This window comes from Rattus rattus, chromosome 6, assembly GCF_011064425.1.
Source record: "Rattus rattus isolate New Zealand chromosome 6, Rrattus_CSIRO_v1, whole genome shotgun sequence".
Lineage (NCBI taxonomy): Eukaryota > Metazoa > Chordata > Mammalia > Rodentia > Muridae > Rattus > Rattus rattus.
In genome coordinates this window covers 123,543,131-123,564,709 of record NC_046159.1, presented here as the reverse complement: position 1 = coordinate 123,564,709, position 21,579 = coordinate 123,543,131, and the positions used below count along the sequence as shown (strand labels likewise).

The 21,579-nt window shown below is 38.2% G+C and overlaps 1 protein-coding gene across 3 annotated transcripts in view; it reads left to right on the top strand.

Annotated features, from left to right (window-relative positions):
- Window positions 1–21,579, top strand: part of Foxp2 (forkhead box P2) — a 465,778-nt gene that overhangs the window by 390,706 nt on the left and 53,493 nt on the right. For all 3 annotated transcript variants that reach the window (XM_032906930.1, XM_032906928.1, XM_032906929.1), the window contains exons 5-7: window positions 7,403–7,540; window positions 8,614–8,805; window positions 10,434–10,611. In XM_032906930.1, the coding sequence (XP_032762821.1) occupies window positions 7,403–7,540; window positions 8,614–8,805; window positions 10,434–10,611 (508 nt within the window). The remainder of the gene's footprint in view (window positions 1–7,402; window positions 7,541–8,613; window positions 8,806–10,433; window positions 10,612–21,579) is intronic.

Genomic DNA, 21,579 nt, shown 5'->3' with positions numbered 1-21,579 from the left:
TAACTATCTTAGCTACATTTCTAAGTACTGAAAGGGGCCCACAAATAGATTTAATATGATTACATGTTTTGCAGATGTTAGCTTATTTTTAATTAGTTTCCTAAAATAAGGTATCCTTTGGAGCCTCCACTAGGTATGTTTTTCCAACTCTCGAGGTGTCCTATGTATTGCATGAGGCACAAATAGAGTCTGGAGCATGATAGAGTTTTGTTTTACAGACACACGTGTTGCTGTAGTTTATTCTAGTAGCCACTGAGTGTCGAGCAGACGTGAACAAATCTTTGATCTGTACAAATTAGTCAAGTCAGTCACAAGTCGCAATTGCAGGCACTGGTACCATAGTCACAGTAAATCTACCTCGGTTGTCCCTTGCTTCAGGCGTCCCCCCCATTGAAGTTGACCCCTGTCAGTTGGACAGCCCCATCAGCAACTCCAAGTGCAGGGAGGGCACTCTAATGCTCTGACATTCTTTGGGAAGCTGCTGGTGTTTTCTCATCAGGATCCAATTTAGAGGGCTTTGTTCCGTTCTTGAACTTTGAAACCAAAGAAAAGCAAGTCCGTTTGTCGCCTTCTTTGGGGGTGAACTAGGAAACAAAGTCAGTATAGCCATCAGCAGGAGCGTCTGCCAGAGCACACATTTTTGTCAGGGGATAACTTCAAAATAATCAGTATGTTCTTTTCCCCATAGAAAAGTATGTGCCGGGCTGGGTATTTAGCTCAGCGGTAGAGCGCTTACCTAGGAAGCCCAAGGCCCTGGGTTCGGTCCCCAGCTCCGAAAAAAAAAAAAAAAGAACCAAAGGAAAAGTATGTGCCATATTGTTGACACTATTAACATAGTTATATTTTATAAAATAAAGGACATGCCTTCAAGCAGGCTGTGTTTTATGGCTCTGTAGTGGCCAGAGTGACTGAAAAGACAGACTTTGGATAGAGTAAATGTTGGGAAGAGACTCTTCCATGCCTGTGTGCTTCAGCACGTCTACCGTTTGTGAGACTATTTCAAAACCACAGTTCGCTGTAAAGCGCGAAAAGCCAAGAGACTGCAATGGCTGCGGCTCTACTGTTCACTTTACGTGCAGATGTTTATGGTGAGACTGTTTCATAAATGCTTATTACCGTTAGCCCTTCTAAGTGTAATTTTCAGAAGAGAAAAAAAAAATTCTGCAATTCAACCACCATTCCTCTCTATTCACCACACGTGTCAATCAGCGAGCTGCTGTATCTACAGGAATGGAGGTGTTATATTCTGGCAATTATCATGTCATATACTTGAAAATGTAAATGAATGTGTGTGTAAAATTAAATTTATGGGTTGTCAGCGAAGAATAAGAACCAGGAGAGCAATTACTTCTCTGCTTTCATCTTTTGAGCTGTGATACATCAAGCAGAAAACCATGCAGCTAAATGTTGGAATTAGCATTGTGCGGGGCCTGGAATGAATGGGCCAGTGTCTTTTGGTGCCTTTTCTGGGTCTTTGTTTTGGAGAGCAGTGAAATTAAGATGATTATCGTCCGTCAATCTATAAGAGTGCCTCTAAAAGCATGAAAGGAGTTTCCTTCTCATAGTTATTTCTGCTTTCTTACAGAGTTGTCTTTTATCAGGACAGCTTGCTTTTTTTGTTGAAATTAATATTATTTGGGATAATTTTCCGAGCTCCATCAAAAAAAAAATCACAATTGTTTTGTTTCTGTGTCTGATATATTCAAAATTCCCTTTAAAACGTCAGAGGAAATATTTGTGAACGTAGGACAAACAAACAGGAAGAGTTGTTAGTGCAGGTTTCAGAAAAACCTGTCTTACTGGTTCTGAGGAAGATGCTAATTTCACCAGATAAATCTAGCTTGCTGCTTCCAGGAACATTTGAGTTTGGAAACATGGTGAGAGAAAGAGGTTTTGTTTATGAATATACCTCTCTTTAGGTTATATTTCTCCCCCCCAACTAGCTGAGCACTCGGCTGTTATGTGTAATTACGGGTGATGTTCTGGGTTTTACAACTTAAAATAAAACCGGGCACTTCAGTTGAAAAGTGTTATTGATTCTGTTTGTATTCTGCTCTTATCTGTCTGAGCGTGGCTGTTGTGTAGGTTAAGTTTGAGAAGAATAAAGAGTGAGGGTGAGATCTGCGGTAACTTCCTCCCGATGATGATTTGACGGCTCTAATGAACAATGCCGCAGATTTGTTTGAATATGAATGTGCAGTGGGATGGAGTTTGACCTTCAGCTGTGATTTCAGTTCGCCAGGATTAGTCAAGCTAGGCGATCAAGACTGCTAATGCATAATGATTTATAAAATGAAAAATGTGTAGTGACCATGCAAATGTTTCAGCTAATCAAAGAGAGGAACTTTAGCTTTGAGAAGAAAGGAAAACAAGGGCATGTCAAGGCCTAAACCACAGAAGTATGTAAAATAATCTGAGCAGCTTGATTAGCCAGAGTGAGATTAGAAGTTGCTTTTCTGGCCTTCAAACATGTGGTATAACATATTATATATCAGACGTCCGGAGTCTCTACGACAGACCCATGTGAGCAGCCTGATACCCCACATGCTAAAAAAAAAAAAAAAAAAAAAAAAAAAAGGCTAAAATCTCTGTGACGTGTTTGCTTGAATCTATGAGAAGAGTGAAGTTGGACAGACTCTGCCTCCTGAAGCAAATGACTAAATATTAAAATTAGCGCCTTAAGATGAGCGGTGGAAAATAAGCAGTGGTGGATGGTGATGGAAGGAGGCTCACAGCCGTCACTGCACTCTGCTGCTCTTTCTGCTGTCCCTGTCACTTTCCCTGTGCTGAGAGACTGCATTAAAGAGCAGTGTGCACTGTCCACCCCAGATCTCTCTAAATACTCTGCCCAGTACTTGATAAAAGCCTGCAGATGCCACTCAGTTCATTGTCGTTTCTTTTGAATATGACAAAACCAGGAAGCTTTTGGAAAGCGATGATTATGGTAGACATTATACCTGCAACCAAGCCAGGAATTTGGATCAAACCTGTCAATTGAGTGCAATCATTTCCTACATGACAGTAAACTGCAGGTGTAAAACTAGAGAGAGCACAAAGCATTGATCAGGAAGGAGAACCAGACACTCCCTACCCTTGTGTGTCATGATGGGAACAGAACTGTCCTGTGACTCCCTGTTTTGCATTGATTACACTAGGAGTCACTTTTTTATTTTTAAGGGCCGAGGTCAGGACTCTTTTTGTCTGAACATCTGAAGCAAACAATAAAGCAGTCTGTGAGCTCACAGGTAGTGTACACCATAACCAAGAAATGATGATTTCTACTGTAAAGCTCATCTACAGGTCGTGACTAGATTTTCCACCTCATACTTATTAAAGGACTGGACCGACATCATGCTCAAAACCTTTTCAATCACCCACATGTAGTAGGGATGTCTAATTAAGTGACGAACTTAATGTGGAAACCCAACACTTCCAGAAAGGCTACCATGAAGTTCAGCTGTAATAAGGCACCATGCTTTTATCAAACACATTTTTGTTTTTTTGTTTTTTGTGGGGTTTTTTTGGTTTTTTTTATGACTCCTACATTCCCATTTTAGATTGACTTGAGAAACATGGTCTTCGCAGTGTTTTAGTCCTAACAACTGTCTGAAAGAATTCACAAAGACCTTTATTATATATGTACTTCAGAATAAACTAAAGTTGCCACCTACCCTTTGGAGAATAATGCCTATATTTTTCCTTTAAGCATCTGACTCATCGCAAGACAGTCTCAGACATTTTCTACTCCTTTTAGTTTACATAACTATATCATTGTTTTCTATTATTTTCTACATGAATTATTAGATTGTAATTAACTCCTAGCACAATTCTTGGCACCATGTATGTACTCCATACACTCAGAATAAAGGATTAAAGGACTACGGTTAAATTGCCTTTTCTGCTACATGACCTGATGTTCGCTTAGTGGTTCTTTTTATCGACTTGATCTTAACCAAAGCTCTAAGATCTTGCTTAATTTATGTGGTGACAAAAATGAAGATCCGTGTTTGACAGGATCACTTTAAGGTTTGGATCTACCAATCTAGTAACCATGAGATGAGAGAAAAGGGAGAAATGTAGGCTTTTCCCCCCCTTTATTGTTAAGTAGTTTGACTAGTATCAATATCTACTAGTATTTACTCATATACCCACTAAGGTAAGTCTATCAGACTTCCCCCTGCCTCCCTGTCAGAAAGTGTCACAGGTCTCTCTCCCTTACCTCTGCCACACATTTAATGAACTAGATGTCACTGAATGAACCACACAGTCACTGGGATGTTTGCCTGCATCCAATTTTATAGCTAGTAGAAATTATGTTGGCCAGTTAACATCAAGCTTAAAAATATCTTTGTGAATTCCTCTAGAGAAATCCACAGCTATGTGTGAATCCAGAACTTTTTAAGTCTGATACTTTTTTTTCCTGAATATTGATAAATAGTGTAGCACCAAGGTTTTTACATGCACTCTTCTTTTTGATCAGTGGATTCCTACCTATGTAGCTCTTGGTAGCAAAAAGCAAGCAATTTTAGAGTAGTCTAAATGTAATAAAGAAAATGTGTCAGTTAAAATTAACCACAGAAATGGAGACATTTTAAATTTTGAAAATTGTATATATTTTCACATAAGGCTACTGAGAAGTCTGAAAACAAAGTATAATTGATAGGGACGATTTTGGTTGCTTGGTTTTTTTTAGTGTGTGTGTGTGTGTGTGTGTGTGTGTGTGTGTGTGTGTGTGTGTGTGTGTGTGTCTGTGTGTGTCTGTGTGTGTGTACATGCATACAGGTGTGTTCACATGCATACATTTATATGTGGATTTAGATGATATTATCAGTTTGCATTAAATGTTTGATATCCTCCAGACATGTTTTCCTAGCCCTTTTATGAACTTTAAGATATGCCTTGGTACATATTTAGGAAAGTAGAGAATGCAATTTGCTGTGTGTTACTTGGCTTATCTTTCAGACGGCAGCCCCTTCAGAGGAGGCCAGGATCTGATTAAAATGTGAATGCATCCCATACATCCGAGCTATGCATGTATAACTTCCACATGGCCCTGATGTGGGACTATACATTTGTGTCTTAGTAGTTTGTAAGAAACTCACGAGCTTGAAAATTATATTATTCTGCACAGTGAGAGGACTGACTACTAATCTTGGAAGTTGTAAAGACAGCAGGCATTTTGCTTTGGCCAAACACCAAACCAGTCACAGTAGCATAGGAAGTCCTGTCCTGCAGATCACCTGGATGCTGACTGTAGGCTTGGGAACACTACGGCATGCCTCCATTCATAGAATTGGCCTAGAAAGTTCCCTCCTGAGCACTATGCACAGAGCACGTTTACTTGGAGAAATGCAGAGGTTTAAGTGGTAACAGAACAAGCAATGAGGGGCTGTTAGACAAGAAAGATAGTAACATCCCAACGAAATGATCATCTTCATGAAGATGCATATTTATGCAAAATAGCTATGTGTAGACATGTGCCCCCATACCAATCTTCCCTTGCTTCCTTCCTTCCTTCCTTCCTTCCTTTTTTTCTCTCTGCCTCCCTCCCTCCTTCCCTCTTCCTTCCATCCATCTACTCTTCCCTCTATCCATTCACCCCTCCCTTCTGTCTTTGTCTTCTGTCTTTGTGATGTGTTCCGTCTAATCTACCTACACTGGCACTTTTGAAATGAAACTGTACCATGTCTTTCTCTACCCCTCAGCTGCTGCCTAATTCCCAGCTTCTTGAGGAGACTATAAGGTCAATGATAGTTAGAAAATTACATATTTTTGTAGTTTGCACTGCACCCCCCCTCCGACAATTTATTTTAATCAACCTATTTGCTTATCAAAAAACAAGTGATCAAACCGACAACTTTTGAACATTTTAAATAACAAAGCACCCACAAACACATCAGGGCAACTCAGTACTCTTATTTAGGAAGGCAGATCTAAGGCCTTTGGTCCCTGATCTTACTTTCCTAGTCTCCAACGGATTGATTTTAGATCACTCATTCACGGTGCTACATATTATAATAAATGGAAATATACTAACCTATATTCTTTAATTCAGAAATATTTTTTTAAAAATCACTGAACTATTTTTGACACATTCTTTCCCATGATACCAAATGAATCAAATTAATCTGTGATCTAACTTACCAAAATGAAAAAAACAGAAAATACTTGTCTGTTTGAAATAGAAGAAACTCACTCTGGAATTCTTTTCTTTTTTTCTTTATTTCCACTTATGACCACTTTTTCATTAATAATTTTTTTTAATTGTCAAATGTCAGATTAGAAAAGTATGAACCACATTCAAAATTACTATTAAATTGTGGATTGTGTATCATTTTCTGTTTTCAAAGAAACATTGTCCCATAAATAAGTTGTAAATCAGTTATTTATATAATACTAGCTTTTACTTATAATATAAGCATATTTTATTTTGGGGGGCCAGGAGACAAAGTGAATATTTTCTCAAAGGTTGTAGCTTGGCTATCTGACACACTGACTACATGCTGGTTGCAAGAGAGCAATCTTCAGATTTCTGGACCTTGTAGTATAACTATGGCTGTGGTAGAAAGATACTTAGTATCTTACAAAACTCCTATATTGCTATATTGCTTACTATACATGATTATTTATGCATATCTATCACCGTGTGCAATTTTTACTTTTTAATTTACATTTATCTGGTGTGTGTGTGTGTGTGCGCGTGTGTGCGTGTGTGCGTGTGTGCGTGTGTGTGTGTGTGCGTGTGTGTGTGTGTGTGTGTGTGTGTGTGTGTGTGTGATGGTGCTCATGGAGAATCAAGGACTGCTTGTGGGAGTTGGTTCTTTCTTTCTGTCATGTGAATTCTAGAACAAACTCCAAGAGTTCATCTGCGAAGCCAGCAACTTTACCCACTCAGCCATTTCACTCAATACCTGTATTTTTAACTACTATAAATATTTATATAATGTCAAATGGCAATTATGTTATATAAATGTATTACAAATATGCTGTGTACAACTATAAATGCTAGTTACTTAAATGCATATTCTAGTTGTTTAACATTTTATTTTGATGATACATTTTAAGTGTTTCCAAAGGCTTTCAGTTACAGCAGTAATAAGCCATCGAAAAGATGATCAATGATAGCTTCTGGAACTATTGCCACGAGATTATTCATTCCCATCTATATTACTCGAAGTTCCAACACCTTCATGCAAGTACATTTGAGACATGAGCTTGAAGTGGGAGCCTGGTGAGCTCTGACGCCTCTGGAAAACTATTGTCGGAGTAATAGAAAGTTACATAACAGGAAATATATACCATGTGGGGCCATTGTTGCTGAATAGTTGAAAACATCAAGCAGTTGTGCAAAGATCAGCAGATCCTCAGCTATGACAGCCCTTTCCCTCTCTCTCCATGCAAGGTGCCCGTGTCGGTGGCCATGATGACTCCCCAAGTGATCACCCCTCAGCAGATGCAGCAGATCCTTCAGCAGCAGGTCCTGTCTCCTCAGCAGCTCCAGGCCCTCCTTCAGCAGCAGCAAGCTGTGATGCTGCAGCAGGTAATGTGGGTTACCTGCTTTGGTGCTCTGGTCCAGCTCAAGGGGTGCCCATTCTGTCAGCAGTGCAGTGGGCTTATTGGATAGTGTGGTCTCCACTTACAAAGCAACCAATCAGCATGTTACAACGTAAGTGCCATGCTGTCCTTACAGAGGTACATACGAGCATATAAGTTGCTCGTTCTCTTTGACTTTACTCAAGTCTAGAACAAGAGCAGAGAGAGGATGAAGTTGAAAGCAGAATTAGTATGGGAAGACTCAGACTCTTAGGGACATTTACTTTAGATTTTCCAAGGCGTATACCAAGATACGACATAATTGTTGTTTTGTAAATCTGTAACACTTTAGCAATCCCGCTATTACTAATAAATAGAAAAAAAGGCCACTTTGTGGACAGCACATGCTGAAAACATCATATATACACCCAAGGTACAGTCTTTATTTAAGAATGGAAGAATCTGCTATTAGAACAAAATTAATCAGATAAATAGCAAGCTCATAGTATGTTTGTGGTAGTGCATACAGTGAGCCTACTGAGTAACTACAAATAGATTCCAAATGTGATACTTCCTTTTGTGATGAAAATAATGTTCTTCAGCACAAGTCTTAATGGTTTACTTACTTATGACCTCTACTTGTGCCTACAAGCTGCTTAGATTTCTAGCATCCCTTGTGCCAAAACACTGAGAGATCGAGCTGTTTTCTTATAAGAATATCGCATCCCACTTTGGTGGAACTTAACCTTTGATCCTTCTAAAGGGCAGGGCGTAGCTTGTTTCTAGGTTGGGATAGGACTTAAGATGTAGTCATTAAGAGTATTTACTTCTGGTCTTTAGAGTACAGATTTTCTAGACCCTTTTGTTTAGGACTGTTTGCATTCCGGATCGGATAATTTCAGAGCTGCTTTGAGGGGGGGAGAAGTATGTAGGGCTGTCTCTTTGAACCCAATGCATTTTTTTCCCCATGAGGTGAATCTTAATGGCTACCCTACCATGTGTCAGTGTAGAAGAGTTTAGGACATTTATAATCCATGAAACTTTTGCCTTTATTTATTAAAGTCAAAATGGTTTATTCAGCAACAACTACAAGAGTTTTACAAGAAACAGCAAGAGCAGTTACATCTTCAGCTTTTGCAGCAGCAGCAACAGCAGCAGCAGCAACAGCAGCAGCAGCAACAGCAGCAACAGCAGCAGCAGCAACAGCAGCAGCAGCAGCAGCAACAGCAGCAGCAGCAACAGCAGCAGCATCCTGGAAAGCAAGCAAAAGAGGTAGGAGCGAGGTATTTCATTGTTGTATAATAGCGTGGGGTTGGGAAGGCGCTTCGAGAGGCAAGGATAGTCTCAGATCTTCCTATAACAAGGCCCTGGCTGTCAACGAGGCAGTGTTCTATATTTTTACTGAGCTTAATAACAGTGACGGTGAGACTCTCATGCTCTCCTTTTTTGTAGCATGGGACTTGAGAGTCACAATCCATTGCCGGCTGTCGTCTAATGTTCACTAATGAATCACAGCGTACAAAGAGCAAGCTGTGTGCTGGACAAAGTCCTGATTATCCTGTATTCACTGAGAATCCAAGTTGGTGAGGGAACCTTATTTTTCTCAGTCATCCAGCTCAGAGAACACACATGCAAATTTAGCCCATTGTTGGGGGCAGGGAGACTACGAGGAAAACTGGTTGAGCACAGATTTCAAAGTCACAGGGCCCCTGATTAATGAACTGCTAGGGTAGGTTTGGAGTGGCGAGTAGAAAGTTACCGTTTGATATGCTCATAAATCAAACTGACAAGCTGGCTTCCAGGGCCTAGCTCGCGCTTGTCAGCAAACTGCATCACATATAAACATAATACAAACAAAACATGTTGAAGTAGTTAAATTGATCAGCAGGTATCAGGGTTGCTGTCTTCAAGCTGCCCATTATGCAAACGTACAGGAAACGGTTTTGACCTCCTGAGGTTTTGTTTCTGTTTGGATTTGTGAATAGAATTTCAGACAGCCATCAACTACGGAATAGGAATCGCTCCCTTATTTCTCAAAGGCTTTGGGCAGTCCACATGACTTGCTCCATTATACAGTCTGTTTTCCAGTGAGCGCATCACAAGTTTCTCTTTTCCTCATACTGAAAATGAAAGGTCTTCCACACAGCTTGTCTTCCTTTCAAGTGTGCCTGCCATCTTCTACACTCCCCCCCCCCCAAGTCCAAAGAACGCTGGTTTGTCTCGAAATGCCTCACGAAACTGGAAGTTAGACTTTTCTTCATAATAAGGACACTTTTTTTTTTTGGACATGCATATAGTTCTGCCTTTAGTGTATTCAAAAAGGGAAACGGAGGAAGAGAGTGAGAAAGTTAACGTGCCTGTCTCGGGACCTCCAGCCAAGTTTACTGATGGATCACTAAAGATCCTATTCCTGGAGCACACATTAAACTGACTCAGTTGGGAAAAAATGAGAGCATCGCAGAAGTTGGTCATGTCTAGGATGTTTTTTTTTTTTTTTTTGGTTCTTTTTTTTCCGGAGCTGGGGACCGAACCCAGGGCCTTGCACTTCCTAGGCAAGCGCTCTACCACTGAGCTAAATCCCCAACCCCGTCTAGGATGTTTTGATCCTAAACTTACAGTCATTGGCGATGCACACGTTTCTAGATAGCTGAGCTTTTGTTAGATTCTGTCTTTAAACTTTGCTCACTACCATTGGCGACAGTCCCTGATGCTGTTTCCCTCCCAAGAAGCAGGCAGCTGAATACCTAGAGGCTGTTCGCGCTCTGCTTCTGGACTTTTGACCATGGACTGACCAAGAGCACTGCCGGGCAGGGAAAGGAGCATGCCTTTGTGTGTGAGAGAGTGGTGTGCGTGCTCCTGTCCTCTGCCGTTGACTGGGTCGGGTTTTCTGATGCCCACAGCAGCAGCAGCAGCAACAGCAGCAGCAGCAGTTGGCCGCCCAACAGCTTGTCTTCCAGCAACAGCTTCTCCAGATGCAGCAACTACAGCAGCAGCAGCATCTGCTCAGCCTTCAGCGTCAGGGCCTCATCTCCATACCACCCGGCCAAGCAGCCCTTCCCGTCCAGTCGCTGCCTCAAGGTATAGAGGATGCAGTGCAAATCCTTCATTCCTGTTCTTGCGCTTTTACCATCTCATGCACTTGTGGGTTTATCTTACCCCTTGAGGTATTTCCGTTAATGGCCTTCAAGTTGGTAAGAAAGCATTAGTGTTACCATGGTCACCTGACCCGCTTTCTATAGTTACAGAAACTCTATCACACATTACTTTTAAATGTAAAGTAAAACTATCTTAAGTATTTTGTTAAATATTCATTGTATGTCCATTGGTCTTATAGGCACGAGTAACATATAAGGCAATATAAGGCAAGCACCATTGAATATACATTAGCAAGAGCGCCAGTACTCCACATGCCATGATAATGATATGATAATGAGTTTTGGTGGACAACTGATGGAAACACAGATTTCTGGTGAACTAAAATCACAAATAATAGACAAGCTCTGTGCCTCTGTAGAGCGGTTGTAAGCTCTGTGGTTGGGAAGCCCACCTCATGTCATGGGATTATAGTACTAACTTTCCCCTAAACTTCCTACACATACAATGTAAAATATGGTTTTAAATAATTTTGACCATATTCTAATTTAAATATATATGTGGAGCTTTTGATCCTGCACTAGTGCTGTCACGATAGGGCCACATGGTATCCGTGGGGTAGCTGGAATAACCATTTCCAGCCTCCCAAAGTTTAGGGAATCCGTGCGATGACTCTTCAATAACTTCTTCAAGCTATATTTGGACATTGAGATATCTTTGGGGGGTAGGAAAAATTGGGGAGTTGTTTAGCCTAAAAAAGGACACCCAACCATTGTTGTAACCTCTGATGTCTGTCTTAATTGGATCTGGCTGAAAATTCCCTGAGATCAGGAATCCAAGTAGGCCAGATCAGCATTCTGTAATAAATAGATCTCAAAACAAAATTTTAGCATCATTAAGATATCTTTCAGTTGGATTCTCTTGAATCTAGTTTTCAGGAGGTCTACCTCTATCAAATCTGATCCATATAACTCTGGAAGGTGTCCAGAGCCTAATTACCATTTTTAAAAACACAAAAACAAAAACTTTCTCCCAAAATAGCATGTACCTTAGTCAGCAAACAAAAAGCTTGTATCTTGCACTCTCTCCCAGAGAAATAATAGAACCACAAGACTCAAAATCACACCCATTATGAAAATTAAAACAATTAAAAAGAATGAAGTAAGCTTAACAAACTTGTATGAGCCTGTTTAGGCTTCTCTAATCTGTCATGTCAGGAAGTCAACCTCTGGCCAGGAACAGCCTGTGGTTTTCACAGCGGGGACCTAGAGTCTGTGGGCAATCTCCCTCTGTTCCTTTAAGGTTTAAGGTTCCCTTGCTTGGCTATCCCATGACTCATCATGGCACCAGCCCTTTCTCACTGAGAAAATAAAACTCAACTCTTATCTTTTAGGCTGATAAACTTAAATTTTTAGTGGATTCTTGTCTAACACATTGTTTTGCCACCTGTTGCAGTAATTATAAAAGAAATAGTTCTTTTTATCCTGCACTAGTGCCGGTAACATAGGGTCACGTGGCATCTGTGGTAGCTACCTGGGAAAATCAGGACAGGAGAGGTCCAGCAGTGGCTGGCCTATTGCTTCTCTCTGCACAGACTCTGTCCACACTCCAAGCAACCATCCCCTGGTAGTTATAGTATAAACTCCCAGCAACCCATTAAAATCAAGACTCAACAAACAGTAATTAAACAATCAGATTTATATGTTAAATTCTCAATCCACGAATCCATCAATACAATAAACTCACAACCAATTGATAAAGATATAAACCGTCCACATAGATAAGATAAATTGACCTAAAGCAATGCATCCCTTAAGAAATATTCATAACTACCCATGGCCATTTAAGACCACCTAGATCTGGGTCATCCTTCTCTGTCTCTATCTTGATTCTTCTCCTTTTTCCCCTCTTCTCTCTTGCTTTACAGAAACTTTGTCCCCACCTTACTTTCTACTGTCCAATCATGAGCCATGACCTAAATTTTGCCAGCCCTCAATTACACATAGACATCAACCTCCATGTATATTCATGTGTGTGTGTGTGTATGTGTATAAAAAGTCTGAGAATATATGTATATATGCATATATGAAAGATTGAGTGTGCTATAATGTAGTTATATGTAAGCGTTATTATCTATTGTGGGAAAAAGAAGTTTAAGACAGAAAAATGATGGCTCAAGTTCTTAATTAAGGTAAAAATCAAGTATCATTAATCTTTATGAATGGATGTTCTAATTTGCATTTGGATTGCGAAGTGACAAAGTTCATTTATACAAGTGAACTTTATCTCACGTTCATTGTTTCTGTCACAGAGGAGTGTACCTTACATCAGTGTTTGCCACACATTTTACTGACTCTATAGGACACAGTCATGAGAAGCAAGAAGAATTTAATATGAAAAGTGAAGTTGTATAAGCCATACCCAATATTTACATTGCATATGACCATTGTTTGATGGCCAATAAAATTAATAATATTATACTGCACATTTACTCTGTTTTATGAAGTTGTTTTTCCTTTGTCATAGCTTCCCCCCGGTGTTCCTGTTTTGTTTAATTGAGGTCTTCTAATTCACTTGTCTGGTGCATTCCTCAGAAATCCAGAGAGGCAAAGCTTACTTCTTGGAAGAGAGCCTGGACACAGGCCCACCTTTCATACTTGTTTTAGAAGGAAATGGAATAAACTTCAGTATTGACTTAGAAAGGAATGTCCTGTTCATGCATTATGGTTCTTTAGAAAATCAAGTATGCTCAGGAGGAAAATGAATAATAAGATTTACAAAGAACATTTGTAAATTAATTCAATGCAAGTGTGGACGTTCTTGATAATTAAAAAAAAACTGTTGATAGAAACAGAAAGAGAAATAAATAAGTTTATCTCATTTGTATTTTTTGTACAAGTTAAACAAATCTCCATTTAGAATCTTCTCAAATTAAATCACCATTTAGCATAATTTTATTGTAGTAATGTCTTTCAAATTGTTTTACAAAGCTCACAGTTCTCACAGTTAAAATATTTTTTCAACTGTATTCTTTCAACTCAAGCAAAAGTCTCATTAGCTAAAGCACTTTGTTACTGTGTAACTGTTTCATTTTCAAATGAAAATGTCTTATTTCTGAGCTAGTTTTGGATAGAATTTTATTTCACCATTTTTTCCTACTTTAATTGTCTCAGGACATATGAAAGCTAAAATGCTCATAAAGGAGAAATCTGGAAAATAAAGACTCTAAAAGCAAAGTTTAGTTTCTGCAGAAAATTTACTTATTTACTTTTTTTTTTAAATTTTTTTTTTGAAACAGACTCTCACTCTGCAACACATGGTGACCGGGAACTCACTATGTAGCACTGAACTGGCCTTGAACTCATGAGCGATCCTTCTGGCTCAGCCCTGAAAATGCTGGAGTTGCAGGCCTAAGCAACAAGATCTGCCTAGAAAATCTATACTTAAGAGAAAAATCGTGACGTCACAAAAACATATTCCATCATAAAGGAGAAATAGTGAAATTGAACAGTCGTGTGCTCAAACTTCGTTGGGGGCTGTGACCACTGCTCTTGAAGCTACCACATCATAAAAAGAAACAGCAACCCCCATCATACGTTTTTTAATTATTAATTTATATAAGAATATCTATACTATATGTTCTATCTATATTACATATGTATATATATATTATACCTATAGATCTATATAAATATACATATATATGTACATATATACCAAAATCTGTCATGTTGGAGTGAGAGAGAGAGAAAGAGAGGAGAGAGAGAGAGAGAGAGAGAGAGAGAGACATGGACATGAAAGAACTGCACTCCATCATGACGGATTTTGATGTGTTTGAGGGCATAGATTCTGAGGGACAACTATAACATCACGATGACGAGAACCTTAAGTCAGAGTGAGAAATAGTAAAGATACAATTATTGAATAACATAAAGCTCCAAGCCGTCTGTCTTGGCTGCTTTTTATTTCAGGTGAAATAATCTTGAGTTCTTTCATGATCAGTTTTTCAGTTCACCTTGCACGGAGCTTCTGATTTATTGATCGATTGGCCATGAATAGTAATCACATGAGCACCAAGTGGGATTACCATACACTGATGGATGATGTTCTCATTATGTCTTCAAAAATATGACATAATTTATTTATCTCCATGATTTAGCACAACCTCCCGTGGCTACCTTAAATTATAATTTCTGAAACTATTTAAATTATATAAATATCAGAAATAACACTTTATAACGCTGACAGAATAGATTTGTAGAACTTTCTCTCTAAAGTTGCACAATATATTTCAACACTTTAGCATGAGCTCTTTTAAATTTTAATTTATCATTTAAGTCATAAATACTATTATACTCCTGGGTTTATAAAATAAGTACTAAATTAATGGCTCTAAACATATACTAGTTTTTATTAAGAGGGAGTGACAGCAGGTCACAGAAATCAACTAAAAATAATGAACTTGTTAATTCAAGTGTACTATTTATAAAGATATTTAATATATGGATAGTATGTATCTAAATAAATAATTTTATTTAGCAGTGTTATATAATGAATATATAATTATAAATATATTTAATATTTATTTTTAATTTATATTAATATATTAATTCATATTAATATGTAATATATATAATGATGCCATGGCCTACCAGTTACCAAGATGAAGTTATTCATTGTTCAGTAAATTTTTTGTTATTTCTTTGTTGTTGTTGTCATTGTTATTTTTCAAGACAGGATTTTTCTGTGTAAGAGCCCTGGCTGTCCTAGCACTCACTATGTTAACCAGGCTGGCCTTGAACTCAGAGATCTGCCTGCCTCTGCCTCTGGTGTGCTAGGACTAAGGTGTGTAGCACCAGCCCCTGGATTTCCTTATATTTTTATAGTTCTTAAACACCAGATAAATTTTACTTTCAGAAAATAACCATAGGTTGATTATGACTTTATTGAAAATGTAGTTTCCCTTACTTTTAGTTACTTGAAGTTAACTGTATCCCCTCACCCTCCTAGTATACCAGAGAAATCTAGAAAGAATTATTGAATTTTAAAGTGCTCAGCATCTGAAGCCGTATGAAGTTTCCACAGCACACCATTTCACCCTACTGTGATGTGAACCATATCTCGGTCAAGCATACCTACATAGTGTCCACACTGTGTACATTCCATTTTCCATTCACTTAATCCTCTTTAGTATTAGATTTGTTAGAGGATCCTAGAACTTGTGTTTCCCATACCCTTATTTTAATTATTGGTGACCTTAGAACACAGGAGCAGTGACACTCGTGATTCAGATGTAGCTAGGAGAAGTTGCAAATTGTCACAATTGTGATACTTGTGAGTCTGAAACCAGTCTGGTCTACAAATTGAGTTCCAGGACAGTCAGACAGTTATATAGAAAAAAAACTGTCTTTAAAAAACCAAATCAAACAAACAAACAAAAAAACAAACAACTAGCCAAACAAACAAACAAAAACAAAGCTGAATTTCTTTTCTAATAAATGGTAAACCTATATTGTAAAGTTGCTAAGATTTACTATGAAAATGAATGTCCTATCTATAAAACTGTGATAGGTAATTTTCCTATCACCGCTCACACTGCAAAACTCACATTCCTGAGTGATAACTGCACGGTTAAGGTGGGAAACGCATCAATTGTAGCTTTTGTTACTATCCATGGTTTCAAACATGCAGGAGTCTTGAGACATATTACTGTTTATGGACAGAAACGTGGGGCGAAAGTTTCCTCTCATTTCATTTCACTCATTTTATAAATATGCGAGTTATTTAAGATGTAAGATTTCAATTAACAGCCAATAAATGCTTGGTTTTAGACAGTACTCTTTTGATTTCATACCTGGTAGAATGAGGTGAGCTGAGAATAAGTGAGCTGTCAGGTAATGAAGAATATGAAAGCTTTAATGATGACTTTATGCTGAGGTAGGAATGTGCTCAAGATAGCACTCGGCTCAGGTGTCACCCGAAGTCAGCCATCTGGCCTGTCTACCTCACTACTCCTTGTATCCTGGATGTTTTGCTAAGTCAGTGTTTATACATTTTTCAGGTCACAAGCAGATCAAACCAAAGTTTAGAAATAACAGCAATAGAAAAAAAAATAGGAGCATTGCACACCATGCAGATTTATTATCCAAATACCAGGGTGTTTTTTATGTGGAGCTTAATATGCCATGGCCACCTTTATTCCAAGCACCCATGAAGCAGAGATAGGCGAATCTTTGTGAGTTCAAGGTCAACCTAGTTCACAGTGAATTCTAAACCAGCACTATATAGTTAGAGCCTGTCTCAAAAAGTAAGAGAGAGAGAGAGAGAGAGAGAGAGAGAGAGAGAGAGAGAGAGAGAGAGAAAGAGAGAGAAACAGACAGGAAGAAAGGAAGGAAGGAAAGAAAGAAGGAAGGAAGGAAAGAAGGAAAGAAAGAAAAGAAAAAAGAAAAAGGGAAAAAAGGATGAAAGAAAGGAAGGAAAAGAGACAAAGAAAAGAAAAAAGATTGCCTACAAATTTTGTTTATTTTATTCATAGAAAATAGCTTCTAAATAATTAAATAAATAGATAATTACTAAGTATATTTAATTTTGACAAATAGGAAAGACTGAGATTAAACTATATAACATTTCAAATTGTTGTAGGTGTAGGAAACAGCATATGCTACATTAAAGTAGATTTATCTGTTTGGTTAGTAGGTTCTGTTGGTGAGATTCAATATCACACATGTTTAACAAGATCAAGTGAAAACCCGGCCTGAAATGGCTTTCATTCCATTTAATTCGTAAATCTTCATAGAAATACTTTACTTAACAAATCTTGAATCTTGACTGAAATATTTAAAGATAGTTTCAGACTTCAAAACAGTAGACATAAAAGACTAGTAGCAAACTCGTCGACTCTAACTTTCTTTATCTCTAAGCACAAAGGGGATGCCTGTATTCTTTGGTAGAGATATATGTCTTTGGGTCTTAATCTTAGTAAATGTCTGATTTTCGTTTGTGTAGTTTGACATTTCAACAATGTGGACAGTTGATGGGCCCCTGATTGCACACACACACACACACACACACACACACACACACACACACACAACACACACACACACACACACACCTGGAAGATGAGTGCTACGTTAGTTGGTTGTTTTAATTAACATAACAATATATTTTGTTTGACTGAATTTAAGCAAACACATTAAGTATCTGAAAGATGCTGCAGACATTTGATTTATTTTCTGGAGGAGAGGACTGCTAGAGAATTGATTCATCTAGAATAGATTCTTCTCTGCAACACTGTTACTATGGACATGTATATATGATCCCTTTTGAAAAAATGTAAATATTAAAATTAAAATGTGGAAAGTACAGCTGGATGTGGTGGTACACAACTTTAATCTAGCACTAGGGAGGCATAGGCAGGTGGATCTCTGAGTCTGAGGCCAGCCTGATCTACAGAACAAGATCCAAGATAGGACAGCCAGACTTACATAGTAAAACCTTGTCTTAAAAAAAGGTGGACAGAATATAAAAATACCTGAATTCAAAATGCTGACGTCAACCTGTCTTTTTGGTTGCTTTGGTTTTTTGGTAGGATGGTTGGTTTTGACTTTTTGAGACAAGGTTTCTCTGTGTAGTTTTTGATGGCCTGTAACCCTCTCTGTAGACCAGACTGGCCGTGAACCAAGAGAGATCTGCCTGCCTCTGCCTCTTGTGTGATGGGATTAAAGGTGTGCACCACTACTAACCCATATCACCTCTTCTTAATACATTGTGAAGATACGAATATTTCTACTAAACTTTGCTTTTATCATTTTTGTAAAACCCTAGAAATTTGCAAAGTACTATTATATAACATTTTATTAATTAGATATTCATAGTAGACTAACACTGTATCATATACAAATTATTTTTATATATGTATACATATACATATGGTATGAATGTGTGTGCAGGTATGAATGCATATGTGTGTGTGCCTGTGCACTGATTCTGCTAGGCTGGCTGTCCAGTGAGGTTCTCTCTCTCTCTGACTACCATGTGTGTAAGTGTGAGTATCCGTGTGGGTGTTTGTGCCCGTATGCACACTTGGAAACAAGAGGGGAATATCCAATACTGTATACTACCAATCTCTAGAATATTCTCTCAAGAAAGACTTTTTGCTGTACCAGGAGCCATACTAGTGACCAGGGAGCCTTAGCCATTCCCATCTCTACCTCCCATCGTGCGGTGGTTACAGACACGTGGTAACCACACTGGGCTACTGATGATGCTAGAGATTTGAAATTAGGTCCTTATACTTACACAGCAAGCAGCCATGTGTTATCCACTAAGCCATGAACTCAGCCTGTAACTTGGCTTTGTACATGGGAGTTAGAAATCAAAACTCAAGTTCTCCTGTCCATATGGCATGCATGTTATCAATTGAGCCATCTTCTCAGATATTAAAAAATTAGTTAGCATCAAGAGATAATTTTTTGAAATAGAAGAAGGAAGGATATTGAGGAGTCATTTCTTTTACTGTAAAGAATATAAGCATAACATTTAATTATAAGGACAACCTCTGAAAATTGTGTGTTTATTTCAAGGTTGTGAAGTATATACATGAATTATTGGATTGTAATTAACTCCTAGCACAATTCTTGGCACTCTATATTTACTCCATACACTCAGAATAAAGGATCAAAGGACTACGGTTAAATTGCCTTTTCTGCTACACGGCCTGCTGCTCACTTTTTATTTATATTTTATTCATCTTTTTATTGACTTGAATCTTGAGGAAACATTTCCCCAATGTTTATTCCTAAGTCTTGAAATGAATAGAAACCAGGTTCAAGCCATCATTTAAAATGGAGAAGAATACTGCCCAACGTTCTGTCACCAGGGATTTTAAAGTCACACACGTAATAGAGGGTTTTAGAACTTACCTGTATCTTTGACATAGGTTCAGGGAAATTGAATCATCTTCCTTGAAGATAAAAGTTGATTGTTACTCTTTAATATTCTAACCATGGCTTCCTAGAATGTTTTCCAGTACACTAGCGTCCTAGCTAATTGAAAATCTCTTCTGAGTGAAGAGAACAGACAAAACAGTAGAGCATAAAAGAAGGCCAGAGAAGAAGTGCTAAGAAGCAATCGTAAGGAAATGAACTGAGAATGAGAACCTGCCTCCCTTCTTGTACCAGGATTTCAGTCATTTAACTGATCAGTGTCACAGAGTCCAACTATGTCCATCATGGGGGCCCAGTGCATCACACCATCAATATTTATTTCTAACGGTTCTAAAATATAGTAAACGTGGTTTGAGAAGCTGTGTATTCTTTTTCTTTAGGTGTTATTAGAGCAGTGAGCACATAGAAGAGTTGCACTTGTGGTCTCTGTTAGAGAGGATGAGGAAAGCTACAGGGGGCATGTTAGCGCAGAAGACAGGTTCTCCAATAGAGAGCTGGGTTTAGAATGTACAAAATTTGAAAGACCCGGCAAGCTCACATGGTAATATTAAAAAACAAACAAATAAAACTGTTTTGGGGGACATAGGTTACAGATCAATTACAGCGCTAAAGTCTTTACCTAATACTAAATGCTAATATAAATTAATATTATGTCAGCACGAGTTTATCATTTTTTCAAATATTTATGAAAAACTTTGAGATAAAAACCGAGTCCAGTTTTTTCTTTGTTTCTTGACATTTAAATTTTTCACTAGATCATATTACAGAGCTCTAGAACCCTCAAAATACCTGGTTTGGAAGACAGTGAATCTAACAGAACTTTATGCTACAGTTGGAAAAAATAACCTTAAGACTTCCAAACTCATAAAACATTCTCAACTGTACAAGTTGACTGGCCTGTGGTTTAATAATCATACATTGTTTTGTGCCTATTGAGGGTTTAAGCAATTGATAGCTGGAAAAATTTGTCTCAAAAGCAAGATAATAGTTTCTATGTTAAAATTCGCCCTTGGTCTCTGGACTCCGGAATCACTGTGAAACTTAATCCTGCCTCCACACCTATGGTCATGTACTGAGCTGTGGTCAGCATGTATACGAGATTGTACATGTATCCTGAGACCATGGTAATGCATCTGCTAATTGGATAACTACCATGTCTTACTTGTATTATCCTGTACCATTTCTAATAATTGAAAAACATACTTTTTTCTATATTTAACTAAGACACAGTGACTTAATTGTAAGCAGTTTAGACATCAAATCTTTCGGAGGTCCTACTAAGGACCTGGCCCTTTTTATGGCATGAGGGTATCACTAAGTTCTATCAAAAGAATAGTATACCAAAACAGCTATGAAAATCATTCACAAGGCAAATGAATACTTATATTAACCAAATTATTAACAAAGCAATAAACTAAGTATCAATAACATCACTAACTGCTGTACTAAGTATATCCAGTCTTATTAATGACTTGATGTACATTAGACTTCATTAGTGCCATCTGTAACTCTTTAGACATTGATCTTACAGGTAGCAATGCCTGTACGCAAGATTTTCATTAAAGGCAACCAAACTTCTATGTTACAATCAACAGGTCTTCAAGAACCGCATTACTCAATAGCAAACAAAGAGATCAACTGTATTTACTGAACACATACCAGTCACTGTTCAAGGCACTGGGTCATGGCAGCAAAGAAAACCCTGATCTTGTTTGTTAGACAGACTTTCGAAGAGTGACACTGCCATAATGAGAGAGGGTGAGAGAGGAGAAAGATCGGGAGCTAGAGACAGAAAGAGCCTCATGTCCATTAGCAGATAAATCTTTGCATAATCACAGAGGCCAAGTTAATATTTAAGTGAAGGTAGTCTCGATAGTCAAGAAATAATGAAAAACAAGGAGAATGAAGATGATATTGGTGGCGTCTATGCGCTCTCAGGGCAGGGGTGGGGGTGTGATTTTTCAAGTTGTCTAAGAGAAGGAAAGGAGAAAACCTTGGGCATCTG